The sequence below is a fragment of the Falco rusticolus genome, chromosome 12 (genome assembly GCF_015220075.1).
Source record: "Falco rusticolus isolate bFalRus1 chromosome 12, bFalRus1.pri, whole genome shotgun sequence".
In the NCBI taxonomy this organism is placed as follows: Eukaryota; Metazoa; Chordata; class Aves; order Falconiformes; family Falconidae; genus Falco; species Falco rusticolus.
Genome location: NC_051198.1, coordinates 15,832,436 through 15,859,947, shown reverse-complemented (window position 1 = coordinate 15,859,947; position 27,512 = coordinate 15,832,436). Strand labels below are relative to the sequence as shown.

The following is a 27,512-nucleotide window of genomic DNA, read 5'->3' as shown; positions in this document are numbered from 1 at the left end:
CACTGCTACTGAAGACCTGCATGACAAGTAGAAAGCTTTCCCTAGCAGGAATTGTGCCACTCTGGAGTTTACTGAACCATTTCTCCCATGCTTAACCCTGACGTTTGTTTCCTCTCTATGACACTGAAACCGCCAAAGTCATGGTAACAGCATTTCTCAGCTGCTGAAAAGATCTTTACTTAGGCTGAGGAAGCAGCTGGTTTGAACAGGCTGTGCTTAACCACTCAGCTCACTTGACACCTGCCTGGACTTGGACTGGGAGAGGAAAAACAGAGACCAGCTTGTGCCCACCCGCTACACTGGGCTGCTTCAGGGCATCCTGCCATTGCATGGCTCAGGCTCATGTGCTTGGGCCTCTGAGGACCAGCAGAGGCAGGAGAGGTCTGCACGACCTCTGCAGGCCCTCTGGAGAGGCAGTAGGACTGGCATCCTTGGCCAGGACAATTCCTTTCAGGGGAATGAAGAACAAACGCCCCTTGCCTTTAATATCACTGGCAAAGGGAGGTGGCGGGCACCTTGGAGAAGCTGCTCCCTCACCTGCAGCACATGCAAACTGCCTACTGGGCTGGCAACCACAGCTGGGTTGTAGGAGGGACCCCACACATCCCTGGTGTCCCTCCTGGCAAAGCCAGCAGGAGCTGTTGGTGGCAGGGTGTGAGCTGAGGACCCCTGCAAGGCACCCTGGCAGCTTCCCCCGCCCCGGCTCGCCCGAGGATGCTGTGCCATCGGAACCCAGCCTGCCGCGTGGAAAACCCCTGGCTGTGCCATGGGACCAAGTGAAATATTGTTTCCCAGCTTAATGGACAGATTTGTTATGCATACAATGAATTACCAGCTCTTTCACTGCAGTAACTGTTCACACATTGTTTCTGTGCCTCTTTCGCTGTTTTTTATGATTCATGCTGTTCGGTTGCCCAGTTGACATTTCCAAAATGAGTTTTTTAAGCTCCAGCTTCCCCCCTCCCCCCCTCCCCTTTTTGTTTGCCCGGTTTATGGGCCTGAGAGAAGTGTTTCCAATCACGATAATATCTTCATGCTTTGTTGACAAAAGGTCAACCTAGGAATAAGCCAAACTGGTTTTAGGAAAAATATTTGCTTATTTAGTAAGGGGATGCGTGTTGGAGACCAAATTTATGAGGGTGAAATTGAGACGGGTTATTTAAAGGATTCTGAAATGAAAGCTTCCCACCCACTCACAAGGGGAAGAACAAGACCTATAAATTTCTTTAAGCTGAAGGGAATGTAGAAATAAACCAAGTTTCTGTGCGAAAGGTAATAGGATTTAAAGCAAGAACTAAAACCAGAGTTTATGAGACAACATCCCATTCACTCCCTCATGCACAGCACTCCATTGATGCTATTATTCCTTACAGAAGAAAGGTCATAATTTTCCCCAATATGTGACCTTCAAGTTCCATGAGAACCATCCTCATCCATTGGCCAAACACTTGCCCAGACTCACAAAAGAAAGATCCAGCAGCTTAGCTGGTCATGGAAATCTGTTTTGTAGCACACTTTCTCTAGTTTGACTTTCAATTATAGTTCTAAGTTAGATTTTGCAAATCCTTTCATGAGAATGGCCCATGCCAGGAATCCCACTCAGTTCCTCAATACAGGAGGAACGATCTCTTCATTGAAATTTGCATGAGTAACATTGCTGAACACGCGTGTCTGGAGGATCACGTCCAAAAGGTCCTCTCTCTTTTTGCTGAAAAGACTAGCCAACAGTGCAACAGGTTAAGTAAGTCACCCTTTTCCATACATCCTACATATGAAGAGGGAGTATACCTCATAAATACATACATATGTCTTCATGTATTTTAGAAATGGATATGTGTATGTGTGTGTGTGTATGTGTATGCATATACTTATATATGAATTAGAATAATTCAGGCTGGAAAACACCTCTGCAGGTGATCATATTTAATCCCAGAAAGCCAGCCCAGCCCAGGTCAGGTCGCTCAGGCCCTTGTCCACTCGAGTGCTGAGCCCCTCCAGGTGTGAAGAATTTTTCCTAATATCTAATTGGAATTTTCCTCCCTGCCACTTGTGACTGTTGCCTCTGTCCTACCACCCCGCACCTCTGAGGATAGTCTGACATGTAGGTGTATGTGTGTATATATACACATACACACATATATATGCATATTAGCATATGCACGCACATGGTTTCTTATGTTTCTTCCTCTGTGCATCCAAGAGATAACAAGCTAAGTGGAGCCTTGTCTGCCCAGTGCAGCTGTTCTATTTCTAGTAAACTCCAAGCGGCTGCAGAGAGGATCTTGCATTTTCTTCCTTCTCCTGCTGTTGCACAGCTCCAGTTCCTTTGTATTATTTAGACACACGCCCCCCTCACGGCTTGGGACATGACTTTTGTTTCCTCTTTAAACATGATTATTACAAAATACAATTTGGAGCAAGAACTGTAGTTAAAAAGCCCTCTTCTGGTGAAGTCCCATTGACACTGGGTGCTTGTTAAAAAACAAAACAAAACATTAAGCAAGCCTTCACAGCGACTAGAGACAAAGACAGGTCGTTATTAAAAGAGTTTAACTAACTGGTTTGGGTTAACCCTACAGTCATGGCACATTTCAGCAATTTCCAGCTAGAGGGCAGGCAGGATACAACAATGAAGTCTGATTTGCTACAGATTTTATACTGTTTTTAAACAAGGTAACAATATCGTTTGTAGATACCCTACATCTCTCTCTGTATACAGCCACCACAGATCAGCTCTACTGGAGAAGATGTGTCATAAAACGCTGCTGGGTACAGGAGCTTCTCAAGCACAGCTGCATATATCTTGGGCTTACAGCCATAAGAAGAATGAAGCCCATTTATCTCCCGGCATACAGGCAAATGTGAGGAAGCTGCTTGATTGTGAAGCAATCCTTTTGCTGGGGAAGCCAGTCCAGATTTCACAGCCGTTCTGTCCCCGAACAGACCATAGCTGGTGTGATCTAGCCTGTGAAAGGATGATTAGGGAGAAATATGTGGCCAGTGCTCACAGGCACGGAATCTATTTCTGATAGAGTATAAAAGAGATTAAGCTATCGTACCTGTGGACCACCCAGCCAATTCTCTCCGTAATGGATGTTAGAGGATTTTTTTTTTTCATTCATGCTTTTCTCATATTATAAGGTGAAAGCAATCATACAGTCAGGGCTGTAACCTCTAACCATTACTCCGTACTCTAGAAAGAGCACAATTTCACTGTTCTGTCTTTGGGGAACAACCTGAGCCTAATCTGAGGCAGGATTTTAATTACCCAGGTGCCACAACAGCTAACCAATGTAATTTTTCTGGCTGGCATAATAAAACTGTATCTCCTGCTCGTCTGCTATCTCTCAGCGGCCCATCCAAGTATCTAGAAAGCTTTTCCATAGTCATTTCAAGCACAGCTTGAATCCTGCCTTTTCCTACACAAGAGAGGTCCTGTAATCCTCCCCTCCCTCCCACCACCCCTATCTTCAGGCAGAGGAGACCCTTGATGGCACCTTTCAATCCCAACCAACAAAGCTCTTCACAAAAGTCCTAGACTTGGTGCCAGCGTCTGTCAGAGACATCGAGGTCTCACTCATCGAGTGCAGCTGCATTTCTGTGAAATCAGCCGCATTTCACTGCTGGGCGCATTGGGCAGCAGGAGGTAAATGCCGTAGGAAGGGCAGAGGTTGGGAATGAGCCCAGATGCAATCTCAGTAGTTGGTTCTGCTTGGGCCTGACCCAAAGCTGTTTAATACTCATTTTGAGTATTTTGAGCGGCAGCGGAGAATCTGCAGAGCATCAGCGCTTCACGGCACGCCGCCTTGCCTGCCTGCTTCGCAAGAGCAGATGACAGTTCTCAGGCAAATCTGCTAATCTGGAGAGAGAAAACGGTTTCATCTGTTTTGCGGTGAGACACCTGAGAAGCCGAGAGCGCTGTTCCAGGAGGAAGCACAGGGAAGGTCTGTGTACTTACAGCTGTGCTTTCAACACTGGAAAATAAATCATCTTTCCACCACAGACCCCATTATAATTACCCTAGCATGTAAGAGCAATTAGGATGTTAGTGCCTTGCTGTTACGGAGCAGCCTGGATTGCTGTTTCTTGAAGAGGTGTAGTGGGAGCGGGGTGGATATTTATGGTTGGGGAATAAAGAGATGAATGAGTAAGTTTTGTGATTTCACATCAATATTCCTCTGGCTTTTTGCAAAGAAACGTCATCCCACCCTACCATGAGCTGACGGTTCTGCCATTTCTCCCCAGAAGAAATTTATAAGAGCGAATCTCCGACTTTCCCTGCCTCTGCCCTGGTTAGGGAGCACAAGAAGGGGAAGCCTTGGCTACCCGGCTGCCTGGTGTCGTGCCGCTTCAGACTGCCAGCTCCTAACCCAGCAGCCTGCCCAGCTCGGCTCGCGTGGCCGACGTTCCTCCTGCCCAGGGCAGCTCCCAGGCTGGGCACCGGCCCTTTCAGCTGGCTCCTGGAAGAGGTAAGGGCACAGCCTACAGACTCGGGCTGGGGCTGGAGCTAAACCAGGCAACCCAGGTCCGGCCAGAGATACTGCCTACTTTGTTCTGCACTGGATGGACCCCAAAAAAGGCTCCCAAAGAAAAGGGGCAGTTGGGAGACAGGTGCCCAACAAAAAAATATTTGGCTCAGGTGCCACTGGGAATGGAAGCCCCACTCAAAACTTCAAAATGCAGATTCAGATTCAGTTTCTGCTTGGGGGAGGTTCTGGTTTGCTTCAACTTCCAGCAAAACCACTTGTGCCACTCAGGAGCGGGATAAAATTTTGAAGGGGATGTTTTGAGGTACAGGTAAGGTGGAGATGGGCTTGAGGATGAAGATGAACAAAGGAAGAGGCTCATCACAATGTGGTTCTGCCCCACGAGGAATGATGAAACTTGAACTGGATTCAATGTGCAGGAGCAGCAATGGCAGAACGGAGGAGCGCCAGCAGCAGTGAAACAGACCCAACCAAGTCTGGTGAGAGAAAAGATACAAGATTAAATTAAATCAGAGAAAGCTACTGACAAGAGATAGCTTCAAAAGGTGTCTGCTAGTCCCTGGATTCTGCATGAAAAGAAAATAATCGATTGCCAAGCAGGAGAAAGTGTAAGAAGCCACGAAGTAAATCTTTCCCTTTTGGAGCAGACTCTGCTCCATGCATATTGCTTATGCCAGATCTTAAAAATTTCCTTATGCATGAAGATTTTTGCAGTTCAGACGAATACCAATTTTTGTCAGAGTCCATGTGTTGCATTTAAACCAAAGTACTGCACACGTTGCACGCTGACCATATGGTCAAGACTTCAGCAAGTGTATCTTTATATAGAGGGATATAAAAATGAGTCCTACAAAAACGGAGGCTCGGTGCCTTTGCCTTAAGTCTGGGGGAGCTGGTGAGCCTTCTACAGTGTGTCCAAGTGCTCTCATCGCCTGGGCCAGCACAGGTGAGTTTTGATCTGCTGTTCCACGAGGCTGATCTCAATTAGACCTCCCTTGAGCAAACACCTGCAGGTGGATTCATATCATATGCTATTCTTAGCCTGCATATCTAGGTGTTACAAGAAACTGGGTTTGAACAGATACTCAGCATAAACAGGAGAGTCTCTCAAAATGCCCTAAGACTGCAGTTTCAGCAGACTGCATCCAGCAAAAGCATGAACCTGAGTTTCAAGTGGTTTAACAGGTCAGAGCAGAGAAACAAAGAAATATATTCATGGTCAAAAGCGTGCATACACCTGCATATACAACCACACAGCTGTACAATCAACAAAACACTTCCACAATTTAAAAGCGTAATTAAGCAAATTGGGCTGATATAAGGACCTTTCCTTTAACTTAAAGAATGTTTTCCACATCTTACCTCACATTCACTTTGAAAATGAAACTGAGAACTCCTAAGACAGCACTTCATTTTCAGAATATAAAAAAATAACCTACCCCCCCATCATGTCTACAGCTATGCTGAGTGTGTATGTATAATTCTGTGCTCCCGACCAGCAGAATGTGTTGCTATGCAGGTATCAAAATATATATTGCTTTATGCATAGAACTGCAAACCAAAATATCTTGCAGCCAGCTGCCCAAATATTAGGTGCTCATGGGCCTTTGGGCATTGATGCCCCATAAAATTAAGAGTATTTATTAGGTGAATACAGAACTGGAAGTTTTGTAGCAGTGGAAAGTAAGTATGATAATGAGGTAAACACATGTTGCAAAGAAAATACCAACTAATCGTGTGCTCTGCGCAGGAAATAGCAGCTTTAAACAATCCCTTCTTGAACGCTGGAGCAAGGCCTGCGAGCTGACTACAGGATGCTCTACTTGTTAATGACACATCTCTGCGTCCCATAGCTTTTTACAGTGCTATAAATCCAGTTCGACAGGTGGGTCACCAAAGAGGCGTTGTGTTCCTTTGAATGCTTTGAAGGACCTTGTGAATGCTCCTTTCCATTCCAGAAAGTGGTGTGTTACGTGTAACTTCAGTTTTCCTTAGAAAAGCAAGAGGAAGCGTTCTTCAGGGGGGCATACCCACAGGCACAGCCGGGGGTCCCTCCTGCAGGTACCGTGAGCTCTGTGCACCATGAGCTCCATCTGGAGGTTGTTTGCTCTAACCTGTGGTTTGGAAAGAAGTGGAGCGAAAATGAAACAGGTGCTGGGTCAAAATCACCCAGCCCCAGGGGTATCTGGAAAAAAAATGGCCTTGCAAACCAGAAGAGCTGGCTGATGTGGTGGGATGAGCTCCGTTTGCCCAGGGTGGTGGGGGACCTGACAGCTACGCCTGAGATACAGCCTTTCAGGTATGTTTGCTTATTTATTGGTCAGTGCAGCAGAGAAAAGTCAGGAAACCCAGCACGCAGTCCAGATTGTCTTGCTAGACTGCTTATGACAAAAGCAGCCACCCTCTGAAGCCCCCAGGGTGTGTGTTTGAAAGTCTGTCTCTACCCTCACCCTCAAATGCAAGGGTGGTGGTGGAAGGGGCATCAGCCCGACCCGTGGCTTCCACCAGGCGCACACAGCAGTGAAAATGGTCATTCCAGGGGTTCGGGGCTAGGCAGTACATGGAGAAGCACAGGTTTGTTGATTTGGGTGAGGTATCGCTGCATGAAGTTCACAAAGCGCTCGTTTGGGGTGTAAAGCAAAGTTCTGATGACTTATGCCAGGTGTTTGATCTGTCTCGAAGCTGTCCACATGCACAGCCCCAGCTAGACTCTTCCACTGCTCATTTGAGCATCACGAATTCAGAAAAAAGTTTCAGACTGGGTCAGTACACTCATATGACGTCAGAGAGGGCCGAGATGTGGCCAGGCTTTCTGCCCAGCTACCCTTATGGTAAAAGCTGCAGGGAGTGGGGTCCACAGGACCCTGCGGCCCATCTGTGTTCCAACACTACAGACAAAAAGCGGTGCTGTGTGACCGAGCGAAAACCCACCACAGATGGTTATCTCTATTTTGTGGGAGGTCTCACAGCGCTTACAGGTCTGACTGGTGCAGAACGGTTAAGAGGACTGGTTAACATGGACTTCAGTCAGCTGCTTAATGACACCGTCGTGGGGCTATGCTTCTCTAATGCCAAGGGCTACGATGGCTGCTCAGTTGTCAGCTTCTGAAATACAGAACAAGTGTGTAATTAATCATCCAGGGTGCTAAACTGATGTGCAACTAGAGTTTTCATTTTCATACTCTTTAAATTTTTTACCCTAAGTAGTCTTCCCTACATCCTGGCTATCAAGGGCTGCAAAAGTTATTTCCCCCATTTTTTCAGCGCTGCCGACAATCAAAGTTACGTAGGCTGTCCTCCACCATAAGGCTGTGGCAGGGTGCACAGCATGGTGCTTAGGGAAAAAAAAGCAATTCTTGACATGTACACAAAGATCATGAGATCTTTGACTTGCAATAGAACTGAGTTACTATTGCCAGCAAGATGTAGAAATTTTGAGGGAGGCCTGCAGATGATACAGAAATAAGATTATGGTGATGGTCTGTCACACAAGAGACGAGAGTGTAAGTGATGAGAAGGTGAAGGTTTATCCTTTCTGTATAATATGGTGGCCCTTACTTACATGTCCACATACTGGTTTTTGGCTATCATTGGAGGAAAAAGGTGTTTGGCCACTGACATATATACCTGGCCAAAAAGGGAAATACTCAAACCTGTCAGGTGTTAACACGGCCGTGAGTATCAAGACGGAGCCTGCTTCTGGGATGGCTGAGTAGATCATTGATGGGATGACAACAACTTTCAAATATAATGGGTGCTTTTTCCACGGTTGTACTGAAGGCAACCATGAAAGTGACCGGAACCGTCCGGTGGGGACTGCCTTGGCATATTCATACCACACAGTGCAACAAAAAATGGCCCACCTAAAGAGAGCAGGCTTTACCATCAGCTCTGTATGGGAGCACGAGTGAGCTGCTATGAAAAGAAACAGATGGGGAGCTCATGGTCTCAGCCAGGGCCAAACTGCCCAGGGATGTGCTTTCTGGCAGCCAGCCAAATACCATTTGTCTGTGCTACAAAGCAGCCCCTGATGAAAAGACACATCGCTATCATTTTGCTAGCCTCTATCCTTTCATCAGCAAACCCGAAAAATATCCTCTTGGGAACCCAGAAGTCCTTTTTTTGAGAATTTCAACACCTACTGACCATCTACTTTGGGATGGTCAAAGTAAAGGTCTATCCAACTTCATGGGCTCTTTTTCCCTCTGTTTCTCACTCACATAAACGGCAAACTATCGTTTCCCTTGTGCTTCACTGCCTGAAACCTGTCAGGCCCTCTGCACCCACAGCGGTGAGCAGAAGTCCCCTGCAGACCCCTGGTGCATCCTGAAACTAAACAAGGCTCTGGAGAAGGGCTAGAGAGTCTGTGAAACCTATGCGGTCTGGCGTTTTGAACGGAGGGGCAACAGCCTTTCCTTGGATTAGGCAAAGATACGCTTCTGCCAGAAGCAGGAAGCCTCAGGCTGCCCAGATGCTGACAAAAAAAAGCTAAATATGTTGAAGATTACAGGCAGAAGGAAGATGCTGTTTTGCAGGTTGAGCATATAAAGTAAAACCCTACAAAATGCCAAGCTGCCGAACTGTTTCAGATTCTCTGTGGGGTAAAAACTGGGTGAGCTCCATTGCTCCAACACAACCATTGTGAGAAACAGAGGAGTTGTACGGTTATCCCTTCTTCCCAGCTTCCGACACGCCCACCTGCAACTTCTCCACGAGGATGCAGCCACTGCCTGATGGAAGCACACCAAAGGACATGTGACCCCGGAGTACAAAACTAGCATTTCTACAACTTTCCTTGCCCCTGTATGTTTGTGCCTGGAGTTTTACAATCCCTCAGATGCCCTGGGTGACCCTTGGCTTTACCACAACACAGGGACAACTGAGAGCCATCCAAGGGACTGGGCACCACTCCCACCCCCCCAGTTGGTGACTGTTTAGGTGAGCTGATGATTCATGACCATGGTACTGAGTTGTGGTCTCCAGGTCCCAAATCCTACCACTACTTAAGCACTGCTTAGAAGTTAAAGGCTTGACTTCAAATGCAGCAAACAGAAAAAGATGCATTTTTCTCCAGGAGCCCAGGCAGGGCTGCGCAGGGACAGGCAGAGCTCTGGTAGCCCCTTGGTGGCCTCCTTAGAGGGGCCCACAGTCCCCACACTCCAAACAGGGTTTGATCTCCAGCCTCAGAAAGTGTGTGTGTGGGGGCATGAATCTGCCCTTTGCTTTTGTTTAATAACTTCCATTCACATTTAAACTTCTGTTATTCGTTCCATTACCTGTTAGCAAAGAGTGTTTATCCAAGTTATATCCACACTTTTATGGATGTATATTTAAATTGTAATTCTTAAAATATATATTATTCACTATGCATATGCTATAAGGACATATAGGAAGCGCATCCATGAACAATATTTACAAATACTTGTATCCTCCTTCAGACAGATATACTCATATCTGAGACAGAAATGCCGATATTGTTATACTTGAGCACTCCCTGGGTCAAAGGAAACAGCTGGCCAGGCACCCAGAGGGTGTTACTGGGATCAAATGAGCCGGACCATCTTGGAAATTAAATGACAATCAATCACAGAGCAGTATGGGAATTGATAGGGCCTGGCCTCGTGGTCTGTGGAGGCTGCCACTGCTGTGGCAGGAGGGGGCTTCCTGCACTGATGTACCGCTGGGCAGGGGGAAGAGGATTAGGTCCTTCCAATAAATGTTTGCAGCATTGGCACCTCTTTATAAGGACACCTGTTCATGTGGTGTCTTTATAGTCACAGCTCTAGCAACCTTTGATGGCAAGGAATTTCATACCCCAATTATACAGATGTTCAATACTATATCGGTGATAAATTAAGAGCAGGCATGCCTTAAACTGATTAAGATGGTGCTTTGTGTCGTGACAGAAAAAGAACAGGCTTTGTAAGCTTTTCCAGGTTTTCCTTCCATCATTTCCTCTGTTCCCCTCCGATTCGAGACGAGCAATGCCAGCCTCTCCACTTCTTTGGCATTTCTACACCTTTATAACATTGTACACTCACCATTTCCAGTCAATGCCATACCAAGTATTCCAGCATCTGCACAAGGAAGAAGCAAAATCAGTTTTCTTTTCAAATTAGACGTTTTTTCCATAGGACAGAAACAAAACCCCAACACCCTCAAGTTTTGGATTGCATTTACCATGTCGGTACTTTCAAACAGCAGCCACAGAAGCAAACCAGTATGTTTCTCATTTTAATTGCATAAAACCAACACAAATAAAATTTATCAAGCCTGTAAGTATGCAGAGGTGTTTGGGTTTTTTTAATCCTTTTTGTATACTTTTATTTACAAAAGGAAAAATGAGCCTACGGTTTCAAGCCAAATAAAAACGATAAGGCTAAAAGTGGAAGAAGTGGCAGAAGAATGCATGAGTTTTTACTTTTAAAAAAGTATCTGAGAGACAAACAGAAGACACACAGACACAGGGAGAGCTAACGGCCAGAGTGGCTGCTGATGCCCTTGAATTTGGTACAGCGTCTGAAAAACAGCTCTTTCATCCTCCGCTTAATGTGCAATGGAAGAGTCCAAAATAGAGTCGTCCTTCAAACCTCAGACATACTCTGGGGCACTTGAAGCTTAGTAGCCATATTTTTCATTGAGATGAGTCTTGCCATCACCGCTTTGACCTAATGGACAAAGAGGAAGAGTTGCATTATTCCCCCCACTTCATCCAAGATAACTGTGTATCCAAGTATGAAATAGTCTCTAGGTAGCACCAGTCAAGACAAGTACAAAAGGGATAAGAAGTCAGACTGGATATTACAATTCAAATTCTTTTGATTTATACTTATAATTCCTCTTAACCTTACCAACAGCGTCAAGATTACATCATATATTCTTGTTTTGCTTTTGGTTGTTTTTTTGTTGTTGGTTTTTTGTTTTTTTTTTTTAATTATTGTTCTTGTTGTTTTGTTGGATTTTCTTCTTTTCTGGTATCCTCATTACACCAGCTTAGAAGATAAATTGTCTCACCAGCAGGCAGAGACAGAAAACCGAGCTCCCTCTTATGGACACAGCTCGCTTGGCCATCCCAGATCACACACTCGAGTTACTACACTGGGTATTTTGTTCCAGTGGATTAATATGCCAGAGAAGTGCAGTCTTTTCACTGAAGGATGATTCACCAGATTACAGTCCTCTTCAGTGAAATTTATTCTAATTTTTCTTACTCCCTTTGGAGCCTGCCAATATTATAAGATTTTATATATTAACAATGACAGCCTTAAAAAAATGTAGTAATGAACCTACCAAATGAAAGCTAAGCTTTGAACTTAATACAAAAACGTCAATGCATGAAAATTAATTTTCCATTTTAGAGAAACCAAAAATTCATTACACTGCTTAAGAATAGTCTCACTTAGCTAGAAATACTCAGGAACTAAAGTAAAAGATTTCTTCAACTGTAACATATAGTGGATGTGTTCATCGATTATACAGTGCCTTCACCAAAGTGCCACCACAACCTCTCTCCAAAACACATGACCCAAAGTCTGTATTCCAATGATTTTTGCCAATATTTGCAAAGATTTTCAGATTTCACAGTTTTACAAAAACTGAGAACACTAAGATTTCTGGAAGATTTATCCCTAGTGAAAGTTAGAGCTTGTCTTTCGACGAGATCATCGTATCATTATGTGTGGATGGAGTTAGCACTCAGGTGTTACAAAACAGAAAAATGTCCATTGACATGAAGCTACTACAGATATGGTCTGTATTTCACTGCAAGAGTTGCATGGCCGTACAATGAACATAGTGCATAACATGCCAGAAAACATCAGGTTCTGGGTTAAGTACTCCTCAATTACTTTTTTTCCTCAAGCAGTTACAAGGACACCCTGACTACTTAGTAGGTCTTGAGTTGTAACACTAAAAATGGTAAGGAAATGGTTCATACCTGGAGGAGGAATCCATATGCAGTAGTCTGGGTCATCATCTGGGTACTGTGAGGAAAAAAAAGGTTGCTGGACCTGCAAAAGGAGAAAAGATTTTTAAGGTGCTGCACCCCTCCATCAATGGTCACAGCAGCTCAATCTCTCATTAATTCAGAGACAAGTATTGAAAGGTGAGGGTTATTTCTACAAGAGTCAGAGATGAAAACAATAGTACAGAGGAAAGAAGAAATATCAAACTCTCAAATAGCTCCACTTTATTCCCAGTAGAGTCACAGAATAACAGAAATGCTAGTGAGCTGGGACCTCTGGAGTTCATCCAGTCCAATCTTTCCCTCCAAACAGAACCACTGCCAACTGCCCACTTCCGGACAGTTTAATCTTATCATCCCGATGTTTGGCAGTATCATTTGACACAGAATTTGTTTATGCAGGGAAAAGCTTTAGAGTGGATTTTCAAGAAGTGCTTTACTGATTTCAATGCACAATCCCACTGAAAACTTAAACCTGAAGTTGACTGTCGACCTGGAGTATATAAAAGTTCATGCTGTTACATAAAGATAACTTAGTTTTTCAAAAGAAAAGAAAACCAAATTTTTTCAGGTCTCACTGGCATCACTGAAATGTTTGAAGCAAACCAAAACAGATCACTTGCAATGCAAATGTTGACACAGTAACATCTTTTTGTCCCTAGATTTTTAAGTTTTGCCACATCAGCATAACTCTCTCAACCATTTTTGTTTTCAACAACTGCATATAGCTATCAAAAAATTCTAGAGTGCAAGACTTAAGAGCTCAAAATGTAGTCAAGTTACTCAGCACTGATTTGCATTACCCTGTAGTATCATGACACAGCCTTAAGTTATGCAGTTGAAGCAATTTTTCATTCCCTAAAAAATCCTTCCTTCCCCAAATTAAACTCTAAAACAGTTATTTTGGAAGACTAATGTTTTCCAAAACATTACAGACTTCAGAGTTGAACAGTTTTTAAATATGGCTTGTGAACAGTCACTTTAAAATTGTTTTTCCAGTTTGACACGACTCAAAGCTATTTCTCAGATATTAAAAGAGGAAAAAAAAAAAGCTGACTTCTGGTTGGTATTTTCCATGCAAGATCTGAGCCCAAAGGCAGAGACAGCATGTGGAAAAAGTGATTTGTGATGGGAGAGAGAATACAGCAAAGCCATCTGGAATTTGGAGAATGTTCAGTGTTAGAGTGAGCTCTGCGCTGATGAGAGGTGCTGACTTGACTGCCTCAGCATGAGAAGCTGCCTTGTTCTCCTGTATTCATAGAAATGGTACAACTTGGGCTTTAACAGCATAAATTTACTCTTGCTTTCTTTATCAACATACTTCATAAGCCAGCAACAAAAGACAATTGTAAAGGCTGTGCCTAGCTAATCCTTGGGTCCTTCACCCAAGTCCCCAAGGACTAACAAGGTGACAGTAAGCACACATAGGTTGCAGGGAGTTAAGTTTCTTTAAATAAGCGATGCAGGGCTAAAATTAGACAGCCACCACAAAGAAATTGTCATAATGGTCAGAACTCATGGTCCACCAAGTACAGTAATCTTCTTTGATGGCAGTCAGCGGAATGGTGGGATGCACTCTAAGGGGAAGAGCCTCACAATAATCATTAGGCTAGGAGCATGCTGTCAGAGAAGTTCCTTTTGAGCTCCTGGAAGGCAACAATTGCCTGCATTCCAAAACGCGCAAGGCTCATATACTTTACATTTTAATATAAAATCTTATGCACAGGAGGAACAGTCTGGTACATTCACACAAATTAAGTAATAATTTGGTTGCAAAAGACAATCTCTAAGACTCATGTCCTTCCACATCTTACAGAGAAGGATGAGGTTAGACCATGGCAATACAGACTAGCTACAACTTCAGTACAGCATGTTCTGTGTCAGCCAGTCCATGCTTCCTAAGTTACTCTCCAAGGAAAGTTTTGCAGTGACATTCCAACACCCAGAGAGCACCCATGTTCTACAACCTTGTGATACAGGAGAAGCAACAATTAGCAGAGGCTAACTGCCAAGTGAAAAGGTGAGAAAAATAAATTTGTGATTTAATTGAAGGCCTCTATCATGCTTGAAATGCTGTGTTTTATCTTTTCATTGGAGACACCAAAATCTGCGTCCAATGGTAGCGTGTGGTTCTACATTTGGGTCTTAGTCAGCAGGAAATCACTACCGACTCCAAGTCATACTCAAATTGTTACTATTTCACTAAAAAAGAGCCTACTAGATAATTTTGTGAAACTCTTTAAGATACAGGAATCAGTTTCATGACTGACCTTGCCCGAGTTATTGATTTTCTTAACTTTCTCAGATGTCTCTTCAGGTTTCTTATACTCTGCCTCAGATGCTGGGAAGAAAAAAGACTTGTATTATGACACATCACAAAGACACATTCAAAAGATAGCTCACTGAAACAAAATTCACACTTCAGACTGCTGGACATCTCCTTGTTTTTCATAGGTTTATTAACTTAAATTTAATACACTGTCAGTCATCTACCTGAATGCAGTTTAGTAAATTGTCTATTTGGGATTCTGTAACACACTTTAGTTAATGTTTCTTTTTAAAAATATATTATCTACCTGTAATCACTGCAGTGATTGATTTAGAATGAAACAGTAGGAAATGTACAGGACCAACATGGTTTTTTTATAAAAAAAACCAAACAAACACAAACCAACCAAAAAAACCCATTCATACAAAAGAGAAAATAGTATGTTTTGTTTTTCTGCCACTTAAGCCACAAGAGTCTCAATATGTCATGGATTAAGTCTATGGCTGAGATGAGGAGGATGGGACAACATTCTTTAGTCTGAACTATGAAAAAATAGAAAATTCACACAGATCTCCATGTTCAGTACACTGAACAGTCTTCATTTTGAGGATCTGATTTATTTTTTTTTGTGTACATGTAGAGGGGTCATATGGGTCATTAATAGATCATTAGCTAACATTATATAGTATTTATCACTATAAAAGAAAGTTCTGTTTGGTAGTGCTAAGAGCTACTGCAAGAGAAAAAGGAGGGGAAAAAACATGTTTATGCTCCTAGATTAAAATAGTTTTTCTTCTCATCTCATATGATTATTTTTTTTAGAACAAAGGATCTCAAAGCAGTTAATGGCTATGAAAAGCAAGGAGAACTGAAACATAGCTGAAGTGACCTGTCTTCACCATGTACTTACCACTTCCTAAGCAAAACACAAACTTTCAATTCTAGATTTCTACAGGCTCTAGATTAGGCTTCCTTCTGCTCAGAGAATTCCGTAAGTCCTTTAGACAGTTTCTAAACCCACATGCTACTGTACAACAGAGTCTAAATTGTACTGCTCACCTTGAGATTTCTCCCGTGAGGGTCCCATCCGAGATTCATTCCTTAGTACCTTTGGCTCAGGCAGAGAACGAACCCCTGTAACAAAAACCAAAACACAAACAGAGCGAGGTGAGCACCCTGCAGTAACCCTGATGAGCACATCCCTCAAAGTACAAGAGGGAACTCTTAGGAAGAGCTTGTCTCCGAAGTCCTCCAAATTATTTTGTCCACCAAGTCCATTGCAATACCATATTAAAGAAATACTTGTGATTAGTTAAAACATACTTTTCAAGAGCAACCTGTCCAGCATTAAGACAAAAAGTTATCATTAGATTTCTGGCATGAGGTTTTCAAATACACCAAGCTGATATAGAAAATGAGGTAATGGAGATGAACCACACATACTAGAAAATACCTCTCCATTATTGCTTCTTACCATTATTTTTCCTCCTTACAAATGGATCTGAAGCTTTACACACATTTGTTTTCTTATTAAGTTACTCTCCCTGCCAACAACACATTGTAGTTGTTTTCATATGGAAACTCAATCTAATGAAAGCAGGGCTTATCGGAATAGGACCTTTCTTGCATTCAGGAGATTTCTTTTATTTCAGCAAAAGCATGGAAAACTGACTGCCAGGCAGAATTTCAACCAGAACCATGTGAAACTCAGCTGTTGGCACACAGTCTCTGAACTCATGGCAATAATCATGGAAAGAAAAGCTGCTGGACAACCTGTGACTCGAATGTTAGCAAACTGACATAGCTCTGAAAAATTCAGCAGTAACAGTCTCAGCTTCGTTACTAGAAAAATCAAAACCAATAGTTTACCATCCTGAAGGGATTCTAGATTCTTGTTATTACAAGGAGAACCATCAGGAGCATTAGTTTCTTTTCCTGTTTCTTCCTCTGTTGTCATTTTCATTTCCAGGTTTGATGCTCTGCTGTTTACTGCATCTACTTCTTGCTCCTCCTCCTCTTCTTCCTCTTCTTCTGGTCCATCATCTTTCATCTTTAACAAGCTTTCAGGGACGTCTGGACGCTTAACAGGCAACTTCTGTGGGAGAAAGATGTGCATCAGTGATAAGATAAATAGAAGTTGATGTCACAGATACTCATTACAGGGGAAAGCATGCATATTACTGTCACAGAGACAGCTGGCAAGGAAACACTCTCAGGGTGAGGGATAGTTAGATCTTAAGGAAGAGTTATTAGTAGAGATGGAAATTAAAACATATGTCCAGTCCATAGACAAGGAGGGCAGCCTTTTCATAAGAGGGACACTGGAAACTGAATCGATCTTGGATACGATCTTAGCTGTAAGATCAAGAAAAATAAAAGACAGCTGAGGACCTGCTGCTGAGCTACAGCCGTGGTTCAGCCATATGTCCCCACACCGCCTCTACTTAATCCACCACGTGCTGACCGCAGCTGTGCTCCTGGAGACTGGCTGTACAAGGGCACAGAACAGCAACTGCTGGCAGCAAACAACATCCAACAGCCACTGTTTGCTGCCCTGCGCACCTTCCACTGCCACAGGCTTGCGCCTCCACGCTGTTGCAGGCATGCGAGAAGACAGTTGCCACCTACAGTCTCCATAGCCGGAGAAGGTGTCTGAGAAATAAACTCAACTCACAGCACTGAGTCCAGCTTACCCCTAGGCTTCCAGTTTTCAGCTTGAATTTGCTCCCCCCTTTCATTGCACCAAAGAGAGGTAGGGTCATCTTTTTAGGCTTGCTCTCTGCTTGCAGACTGTAACTCCCACTCCTAACAAAAATCAGATACAAAGGAAAACAGTTTACGAAGTATCAAACAAGTCCTATATTTACAAATGCAAGAAAAATCTGCAAGTTACAAGTGGATATATAAAAATCCTTAATTTCTCTCTTGCTTGCAGCATTCCAAGGAAGCAGCTGCAGGAGACTACTCCTCCAAGCTAAACATGTATTGTAGGATTCAGACACCTGCCATAGCAGGAAGCAATGAATAAATAAGAAAAAAGAAAATCTGTATCACAGACACTCCCTCAAATTCAATTTGCATGCACACACTTTTATATATATGTATATATAAAAACACACTCAGGGGCCAAACTTCAATTTAAGTAAATTAATTAATTAAACCTCTAATCAAGCTGACACTAGCAAATGATGAACCCAGCACACACCCTCTTGAATGAATGAGCCACTACACTTGACTTCCAGGTACATTTCACAGGGTGTAAGTGGCTTTCATGTATATAGTACCTGCAAAATTCTTCAGTTCCTGTTGGATGCAGGTTGGAGAAAAAAAATAACGAAAAAAGCAAGACACTCTACTTTGAATGCCTTCCCCCTCTCATCCTCCCAGTGCGGGCTTACACCACAACACTGGAGTAAGTGGAGTATCTGCCTCAACCATAGATGCTGCATCAGCCAAAAGGCTCAGCAGCTCTTTAAAAAGATGAGCCAGATAGTCCAGAAAGCTGTCCTGCTTTTGGAAAGCCATCTATTGACTTTGCTTGCACAACTGTCCATGGATAACAACAATGGTGAAACTAACTACTTTATGCTTTAGCCAAGACTTACTGGGGCTTCAGCTCAGGGAGTTCTGCCGGCTTGACAAGCTTTATTAATCCTTTCAGCCTTTGTTGCTCTTTCTTTAGTTCAAATGACCGCAAGTGAAGCTTCTTTCGTGCCACACTGTCCAAGGTGCATCCTGATTTTATTTCAGTCATGAATTCATCCAAGGAATCTTGAGCTGCTGGCTGGGACTGGACTAGGCAAGGTAAAGGGAAGATACATATTGTTACAGGTGAGAAGATGAGAGCTATACTCATCAAATCCTACCTTTAGAGAATGAGGTATGTAGAAACAGCTACCCCCTATGCAAGTTTCTGTTGAATGGTGAAATAATGGAGGTTGTTAGCCCTGGAAAGATGAAAGCATTTCTCCTAACAAAAGCCTGACAGCAAACTTTAATCCACTTATATAACAAAGCCTCTCTTAAAACTGAACGTTTCTTTATGTCTAAGTGTCTCTGTTCACCTCACTTCAAGATCTGCTGTCCCTAAAAAAGTGGCTTACAGGTTCTTTTTGTAGTCACAGGCTAAAATAAACACACCTACAAAGAATCCCACACCACTGCAAGGGGAATCCCATTGTGGCTTTCCTGGAATGTTTATGTAAAACATTTGCAAAGCTCAAAATGAATCAACACATAATACTGCCTCCTACCCCAGGACAACTGAGTGCATCCAAGAACAGTTTCACATGTTAGGCCAATCACACAAAATTTACCTTTGTTTTGAATGGATTTTCTAACAAGGTAACAACTGCTCTTTACTTGAAAAAGAGTAACAACAGTCTTTCTATACTTGAAAATTTTATTTCAAATATTAATAATTCTATGCATATTTGACTGATTAAAATAAAACTCAGGAGGAAAAATTAAGGCTCTAATGACTAAGAAAAATAAACACAGAATTATAACATATGGATTTCAAATAACTAAACAAAAAAACCCAGAAAACTCCTTTCTTGGGCTTGAGCAATTCTTCAGAAGTTTTTACATAGTGTTCAAAAATAACTTGGAGGCAAACGGGAAAATAATTGTTAGAATTTTAACAAGCCTTTTGACAGGCAGTCTTCTGCCTTTTAATATTATTATATGAGAAGTGGCAAACCCTACATTTATTTGCTGCATTATAAACATTTGCACAATGTACATACGCGCAAGCGTAATTATGTGGCCAAGGAGCTATTTTCAGTTCAGCTCGAGCTAATGAAGTAGCACTTAAAATTTTAAATGTGTTCAAGTAAAATAATGTTTATTGTACATAAACAAAATACTGTATTAGTTATGTATACATAAATGTATACGTACAAATAACAAAGTATTAACTCAGGTTTACATGACTTAAATATTGAAGTCTGATAAGACTCATGTTTACAAGTGGACTCAATTGAAAAGGGTATTTCTGATCTAAAACAAAATACAGTTTACAATTTGCAAATACATGAAAGCCACCACAGTAACTGTTCAAAGATATGCAGAATTAAGAGGCTTCAAAAGGTAACAGTTGTAGCGTCTCCCTCCACGCAAACATGATGACAAAATATGTCACAAAAGACATTCAGATAGAAATACTCTTTTTTTTTCGTCACCAGTATTTATATGAACCAAGACAAAACACATCAATGAAAAACTACTGTTAACAAAATGGTTAATAAGTCTGAAACACTCCGCAGGCAGGAGCTGAGCTGAAAGATCATTTAATTTAAACATCGCATTTCAAAGATACAGTTCAGTGTCTGGTCAGGTAATTCAGAACAATTAAAGGTACAGTTCCACAGCTCACTTCTTTAGCTGTGCAACAGTGTCAGCGCTTCAGTCAGTGAGTGATCTTCAGTAAGTCAGATCACCCCTCCTTGCAAACACAATTCTCTGCTGGATTCTACCAGCAGTGCCTACGATCGGGTAGTTCAGCTTACAGGGTTACTGTTAGCATTTGTTACCTGCTGCAGCAGTTTTCCACACTATTGAAGTAATATTTGACATTGCCAGGAGGTAAATCAATCATGGCTATTATACTTTACGTTCTAGTGAAAAAAGGCTATAGCGCTATTTACTGCACCATCAACTTATTGATAATTTTCTTCTGAACAGGCAACCAAAGATGAGACTGAAGAGCTCTATGTATCTGATTTTCATTCAGCTGCACCAACGAGAGAAAGACACCAAGTCAGTCCCTCGGTAATTAGTCCTGAAGAACGCCAGAGAACAATTTGTGAACTTCTACTGCAATTTTTAGACAACCACTTAATTTCTCCAAGTGCTTGGTAAGAGGTGTTGCAATTTGGCTTGTCATTCACTCAGTCTCTCTACACCCTTGCTCTTAGGCTACAAATAACCATTTAGAGCAAGCAAAAGTGTGTTAAGGTTTCACAATGTACGTAATGCAGCAGCCCTACCAGACTGCTCATGACAGTGTAAAAAATCATGCATGATCAGTACGCATGCTCATGGCTTACACTTATGTTCAACATCTGTGATTAACCTGAAGCATCCAAATAAGAGAAACCACAAGTATCCAGAAAACGCACACAAAGTAACTGATGATGCAGTATTTGCTATGTTCAGTTGTGGCCTAGTTCTCAGAAATTCCCACGCGATACTGAACTACTCCATATTGCAGTACGTGCTGAGACTGCCATTTTTCCAAGGCTCTAAACTAGCTGTGTAACCAGTTAAAATTTACCAAACCATCACAACGTGTATCAAATCATATGATGTTAGAAGTCTATAAATGAACTGATTCTTCCTGCTCCCGGCCTCTACTACATGATTTAACAATCTTGTTGAGAAAACTGTCAACAGAAACAAAAGGCATCGTAACATATAAAAGCTTGGAATTGTATGTCTCTGACAATATAAAGCGTTAGCTCCTCTTGCTAGTCAGTCGTTAACTACTTATCAGAACAGTCACGCTGAAAACCAGTCCTTCAAACACACTGGACCGACCCATCAGAACGCTCAGTGAAACAGTACTGCTTTCTGAATAGCGATCTGGCATAATCAATCGCCAACAAAAATTTGATACAAATGAGTCTTGGTGTGGAGCTGAATTACTAGAAACAGACATATCCGTACGATGCACAAAAGACAGCCCAGCCCAGACTGCTGATAGGCTGCTTGGAGAGAAACTCTTCGGACAAACTGATGTTGCAGCCTTCATTAATGCCAACTCTGTCAAAAAGGTTTGTGTATGAAAAACCAGCATAAACACATTTCCTTTATGCCTGCCTTTTATTCCACAAGACATCACCAGTAACAAAGCAAAATGCAGCTGTTTGTATAGTATGCTTTCAAATCGAACTCACTACCAGATACAACCACCGCTACAGAAAGGCTCTGCCTTCACAGACAAAGGCATAATCCTAGAACCCGAATGGCACCCTTATAAGCTAGCATGTTTGCTGAACATACAGGTTCAGTGTCAACTGCTTTGGGTCCACATTTCTTTTCCCACCTTTCCTTTTTAAGGTGCATTTGCTATGACAGAGGTGGAATAAAAAATACTGTCTTTTCTGTCAGCCGCTTGCTCTTCTCTTATAAATGGTTTTGGAGGGAATGGAAAAAAAAAAAACAGTGTTCCTCAAACCAGGTCAGTTTCACTAACATGGGCAGATAAACAAATAATGCTCACCTTCTTAAGCTCCAGGAGCTTGTACACTCACCTTCTTACCTTAACTTAGATGTTGCTTTCTGCATTCATTAGCAGAAAAAGCCGCATTCATTAGCAAGTGACTATACACACAGAGTACATAAACTATTGGATGATGAAGAGTGTAAGAACCCTTTCCAGCTGACTCAGTGACCTGCACATCTTCCTACCCCTTTGTGGAAATGGGCACTAAGAAAAAAAGTACTTAAGACAGAAATCTGTAAGATACATTTCCATCTCTGTTTTCTTTATGGAAAGCACTGCAATCAAACTTCATGCCTTACCTTTTCCTGAAGCTTTTAGCTTCTCCGTTATCTCAGAAAGCTCACTTTCAGCTTCATTTAGCTTTGTGACCTACAAAAGAACAACGCGTTTAGCAGACCTTTTAATCTTCTTAAAACGCCCTTTTAAAAGCTACTCAAATATCCTACCAAATTACCTCCATTTTTCTACTTCTGATCTTTGGCCAGGAGTGTCTGAGCTGAAAAAATTATAGTCTAGATTGTTCCTAAAGAACTTATCAATCCTTTCACATACTGTTCAAATAACTTTATTTCTGAAACACAAAAATATGTATAATGCTCCTGCAGTAATGTTATACCACCACCATGATCCTCCGACCCTCCCTATCCCTGCTCCCCCACACTCTATTGTCTGTGTAGGACTTTTAGTTGTCATATGCCTGTCAGTCCAGGCTGCTTACTCCTTGAAATAGAATGAGATTTTTCTTTGGAATGTGCCCTCTGCACTTGAAGGCTTTCAATTATTTTCTGATGCTTTAAAACTACTTTAAAAGTATCCTGCTCTGGCGTCTCATTTACTGACTGCCATGATTCACCAAGCAGAAGGCAATACTAGACAGGCAGAAGCAAGGTAGCAGGCTTCTGCTAGAATAAAGCAAGCAGTATTTCCAGTTATTTATAGATATCATTCCCAAATCAAAACCCCATTATTTTATTCTAAGTTGGCCAATTGAGAGCTAAAGATCTGCATGATATCAGAGTTGAAGCTAACAGAGAAAGATCAGGAAATATTTTTGATTTTCCTTCTTAGTAATAATACACACAAGAGAATAAGTCTGGCATGTCATAATAATTCTTCTTACCAGGGAGTCGTAAGTCTCTGGCTTTTCTTCTATTTTACCAGCTTTTTTCATTCTGTTCAGTCGTTTCTTTTCTACGGCACCAGTTCGATCAAGGAAGGTGTCATCGTCACTGTCATAAAAATCCTCATCTTCCCAGTTCTTTGATTTCCTTTTTCGGGATACTAGGAAAGGTAAGGAAAAATGCAAGAAACAAAATTATTTGTATGCCACTGAGCAATAAAACAAATTCAAGATAATCTCAAATCCCTAGTTCAGGGCTATTAGAACGATCACAACGTTTGACTAGTTATTCACCTGCTTCTTGCCTCAGTACTCCACGAGCGTCAAGTAGCCTGCAAGCTTCCAGTGCACACTGTATCATTGCTTCCTTCTTCTTTCCTGAATGGAGAATCTCTGCCACCAGCTGCTTCCCTGATGCATCATCCACAGGCAACCTGTTCAGTTTGAAGGATCAAAGAACAGCCCAGATATAAACAGCTGTTCAGGGACTCTACTCAGATATTTCTTTTATCACATCGGCACTGTTCTTCCCATTTCATTTGTCATTTTTTGCAGGTTAAATATTTTCACTTTTAATTTCATACAGTACTAATCAAAACACAAGCATGGATTTCCTAGAGCATGCAAGTAAATTTTTATTTCACTAGACCAAACAATAATGCTTCCTATACTCATTCCATCAGGAATACAAGAAGTTAAAACATCAATCCCTGAATCATTTTAAGCACCAGTATCTTGCATCCGCAGAACACTAGTAACAAATACTTTCCATGCTGAAGCAAAGGTTTCTTATGAAGCATAATCATTGCAGTGTTGTACCTACCCATTTGAGACCTATCCTGTTGACTTAATTTCCACCTCGCCTTCTTGTCTTGTAAAAGAAGGTTAGTGGCCTCTTGCAGAAACCCATCAAAAAATGCCTCATACCATAGAAGAACTGAAATTGAATACACAGTAGAATTTTTTTCTCTCCTCTCTCCCATTAAGAACTGAAAGATAGTTTCCTACTTTCTTCTCTCTTATTCCAACTTCACATATTTCTCAAAGTAAGGAAAACTGAAAGAACCTAGACCCTTGCTTTCCCGATTTTCATCTCCGTAAACCAAATACTGCCAGATGAGAAAGAAGCGCAGACACTAGGTGCTGATCCTTCAACTCCTGTTTCAGTATGTGGGCTTAGGTCTGATTTCAGCTAGCCTCCTTGCCAAGTGTGATAAAACACATAATTCCTTCAGCTTTTGTTTGTGAATTCAATGAAGCCAGTTTCTATGTACAAAAGTAAATGGAGATATACATACTTGATCCTGCATAGCCAGCTATTGTGCCCACGATCATCATATTCATATTCTAACTCTTCTCCTAAAGAGGAAAAGAAAGTTGATGCAGTAACCAAAAATGAAATAAGCAGGAACAATCTTCACAGCAGAGAAGAATGTCATGGTTAAGCAAAAAGAGATAAAATGTGCTTGTTACATATCAAAGGCCTAAATTTGCCATTTTTTCTTTTTTTGTAGTTCAAAACACAAATAATCTTGCCTCTGTATGTATTAAAGCAAATGACATTGAAATAACAACAGTTTACAACCTGGATTCACAGATATTGTTTATCTTGAAAACAAATTTTTCACTTTAGTACATAAGTGAGTCATCTTTAAGTTTCACTAGCAACCATCAAAAGTTACGTCCTCAATCCGGTCCCTGGTATGTACACACACACACCCACCCACACACCCCCTCTGCCGGGGTCTGGGGGGGAAACCAAGCAGCCGCAGATGACTGCCTGCCACTTCATCCGCGCACTGGCCCCTGATTAAAAAGTTTGAGGACCCCTGCTCCAAAGGAATACAAGGTGTCCTCTGCAACTCCTAGTTCAGGAATATAACTAAATCTCAGATACACAATGGTGAGTTAAAAACCCACCAAACAAAACCCAGTCACTCCCCTCCCCATCCCAAACTTGACCAAACAAGAAACCTTACTCGCAAGGTAACAGAAAAGAGTTAGCTCCCACACCTTAATTCCCAAAGAAAAGCATGAGCACAAATGTCAATTTCAGTAAATAAAAAATTTCTATTAAAAATAAAAAGAAAAAAAGTACCTTCTCTGTCAAAAAAGCCTTGTAAGGCCTTCCTAGGATCTTTCATATAGAAGGCATCTTGTACATCCTGAAAATCAATAGCAATAGGGTTTTCTTCAACCTCATCCTCCTCAGCATCCTCCCCTAGAAGACGACATACAAAGAAAAAATGGTGAAATATTAGAAAGGCAACACCAGTATATCTTAACTTTCATTAGTTTGAAAGAAGTAGCAGCTCTATCATCCTAAAATTATTTCCCTTAACTTGAATATTATTTCTGCACCCAATAAAAAAAAAAACTTGCTTCTTTTTTGCTATTATTCCATTTTAAGATACAGTTTTGCCAATGAACTTCACTGCAGTTTCCACTCTTTCAAGGGTTTATGTGCTTACACATTTCCATTCAAAAAATCAACTTGTTTTCTACTGAAAAGCTCATTAATTACAATTTATGTAGCTTAAGATCTGGACTTCCTGCTTAAATTTAAAGACAGTTATACCGCATAAAAGTCTTGAGCAATTAAATTTCACCTCTGGGGCAAAAGCGTGGACATCTAAACTCTAGTTTCATGGCCTTTTATAGGCATAGGCAAACCATTCTCCCACTTAAAAGGAGCTCTAGCACACTCCTCACCAGATAGAAGCCTGCCTTGTTACAGCACCTTTTTTTTTTTTTAAAGAAAAAAAGATTAATTTGTACTTTAAATTTGTACTTGAGAACTTCCACTGGATTGGACACTTGGCAGCCACCTAGAAATTCAACCCTAGTGTTCACTGAAAACTGGCTTAGAGACCTTCCAAGGCGTATCAGCTGATGTGTACATCATCACTTACCCATTCCCCACGAGCAGCTCATATCACTGTTCTGACTCCTCTCAGTTCTCTCTTCTTTTTCCTCTTCCTCATCAGAGTCCTCTCCCAACATTGTCTTTTCTAATTTTGCTTGCTGCTGCTTACGCAGCGCCTTCAGTTCAGTCACAGTTAGTTCCGACTCAGACTCCTGGTCCTCTTTGGGTCCCTACATCAGAAACACTAACTTAGCAGAAGTGGTTTTTTTTAAAAAAAAAAAAAAAGAAACAAGTATTTTCATCCCACATGCAGATAACATACAGTAACATAAACAATTCATTACAGTGCTTGTTAAAAGCGGAATTATTAGTCCATTTGTTATGGCTTGCTTTCCCAAATACATTAATTTTAATGCCCTTTCCAAAGGGGAAAGGAAGAAAGGATTGTGTACTTGTAGTCAGACCAACCTCCAATATAACTGTATTTTAAAGGCAGGAGGCAAAGGTTCCCATTAGTGCCATGTGGGAGACTCCGAGGAACGAGCAGCTTCCGAAAAGCACGCGTGGGGCACGCCAAGTGCTCTTTAAGTTCCTAGTAACCAACGTTGCCCTTGTTCTCAACGAACCGTTCGCACACGGCGCTCTGTTGCAGCGCGATGCCTTCGGCACTCACCGCACCCCTGCCGCTGCCGAACCCCCAAACCCACCAACGCCCCCGGCGGCGCTGGGCCGCCCCCGCAGCACGGCGCCTCGGAGGGGCCTTCGCCCCGGGCCCACGGGGGATGCGGCTGGGGCCGCCGGGTAAATCCCTGAGCCTGGTCCCGGGAAGCCTTTACCACAGCCCCGCCGGGGCCGACCCACCTGCAGGAGGAAGAGGCGGGAGCTGCCGCCGAAGCGGAGCCCGTGGCCCACCCGCACCCGGCAGTAGGTGCGCGGCGGCACCCGCGCCTTGTTGAGGAAGGTGCCGTGGGTACTGCCCAGGTCGTACACGTAGAAGCCGGCGGCATCGGCGCCGTTGGGGCCGTCGGGGGCGCAGCCGGCGCCGCGGTACTGCAGCACGGCGTGGTGCCGCGACACCGAGGGGTGCTCCAGGGCCAGGGCGCAGCCGGGCAGCCGCCCCACCAGGAACCAGCTGCCGCCCTCCAGCCGCACCGAGCCCAGCGCCACGCCGCCCTTCAGCACCTCCAGCCCGTAGCCGGCGTCGGCCGGCGGGCGGCTGCCCCACGGCGGCTCCTCGTAGCGCGGCGCCGCCGGCGCGGCTGCAGGGCGGGCGGGCGGCGGGCTGGGCCCCGGCTCGCCGCCCTCGGCGGTGCGGGGCGCGGTGGGCAGCGGGCGGCTCGGGCGCTTGAACGCGGCAGGCTCAGTGGCAGCCTCCGTCTCCATGGCCTCCGCCATCTTCCAGGGTCCGCTGCTAAATAGAGTCCTCCGGGGACGAGCGCCGTTGCAGCTGCAGTACCGAGGGTAGGGCGCAGCTGGAGCGTATCGCGCCGCGGCCCAAGGGAGCGCTGGGGGCGAGGCAGGGAGGCGGCAGTAGCGGCGAAGAGGTATTACCCGTGGGGGACGCTCCTCCCGGCACCAA

General features: G+C 43.0%; 1 protein-coding gene across 1 annotated transcript; it reads right to left on the bottom strand.

The window, feature by feature from the left end:
- Positions 1-10,701: 10,701 nt before the first annotated feature.
- Positions 10,702-27,458, bottom strand: LOC119156233 (solute carrier family 4 member 1 adaptor protein). The gene is made up of 14 exons (XM_037405793.1): positions 26,795-27,458; positions 25,980-26,163; positions 25,166-25,288; positions 24,366-24,426; positions 23,362-23,501; positions 23,068-23,228; positions 22,247-22,316; positions 18,325-18,514; positions 17,413-17,524; positions 16,589-16,814; positions 15,779-15,853; positions 14,721-14,791; positions 12,424-12,496; positions 10,702-11,155 (listed from the first exon to the last, which is right to left on the bottom strand). Exons 1-14 carry the CDS (start codon positions 27,326-27,328, stop codon positions 11,106-11,108), a joined length of 2,070 nt encoding a protein of 689 aa, XP_037261690.1. The 5' UTR covers positions 27,329-27,458; the 3' UTR covers positions 10,702-11,105.
- Between the last annotated feature and the right edge of the window lie 54 nt (positions 27,459-27,512).

Coding starts and splice junctions, on each gene's coding strand:
- LOC119156233 (XM_037405793.1), bottom strand. CDS start 27,328: ATGGCGGAGGCCATGGAGACGGAGGCTGCCACTGAGCCTGCCGCGTTC. Junction 24,427..25,165: donor AGGCTTTTTTGACAGAGAAG/GTACTTTTTTTC, acceptor TTTCCTCTTTAG/GAGAAGAGTTAGAATATGAA. Junction 23,502..24,365: donor AGCTGGCTATGCAGGATCAA/GTATGTATATCT, acceptor CAAACTGAACAG/GTTGCCTGTGGATGATGCAT.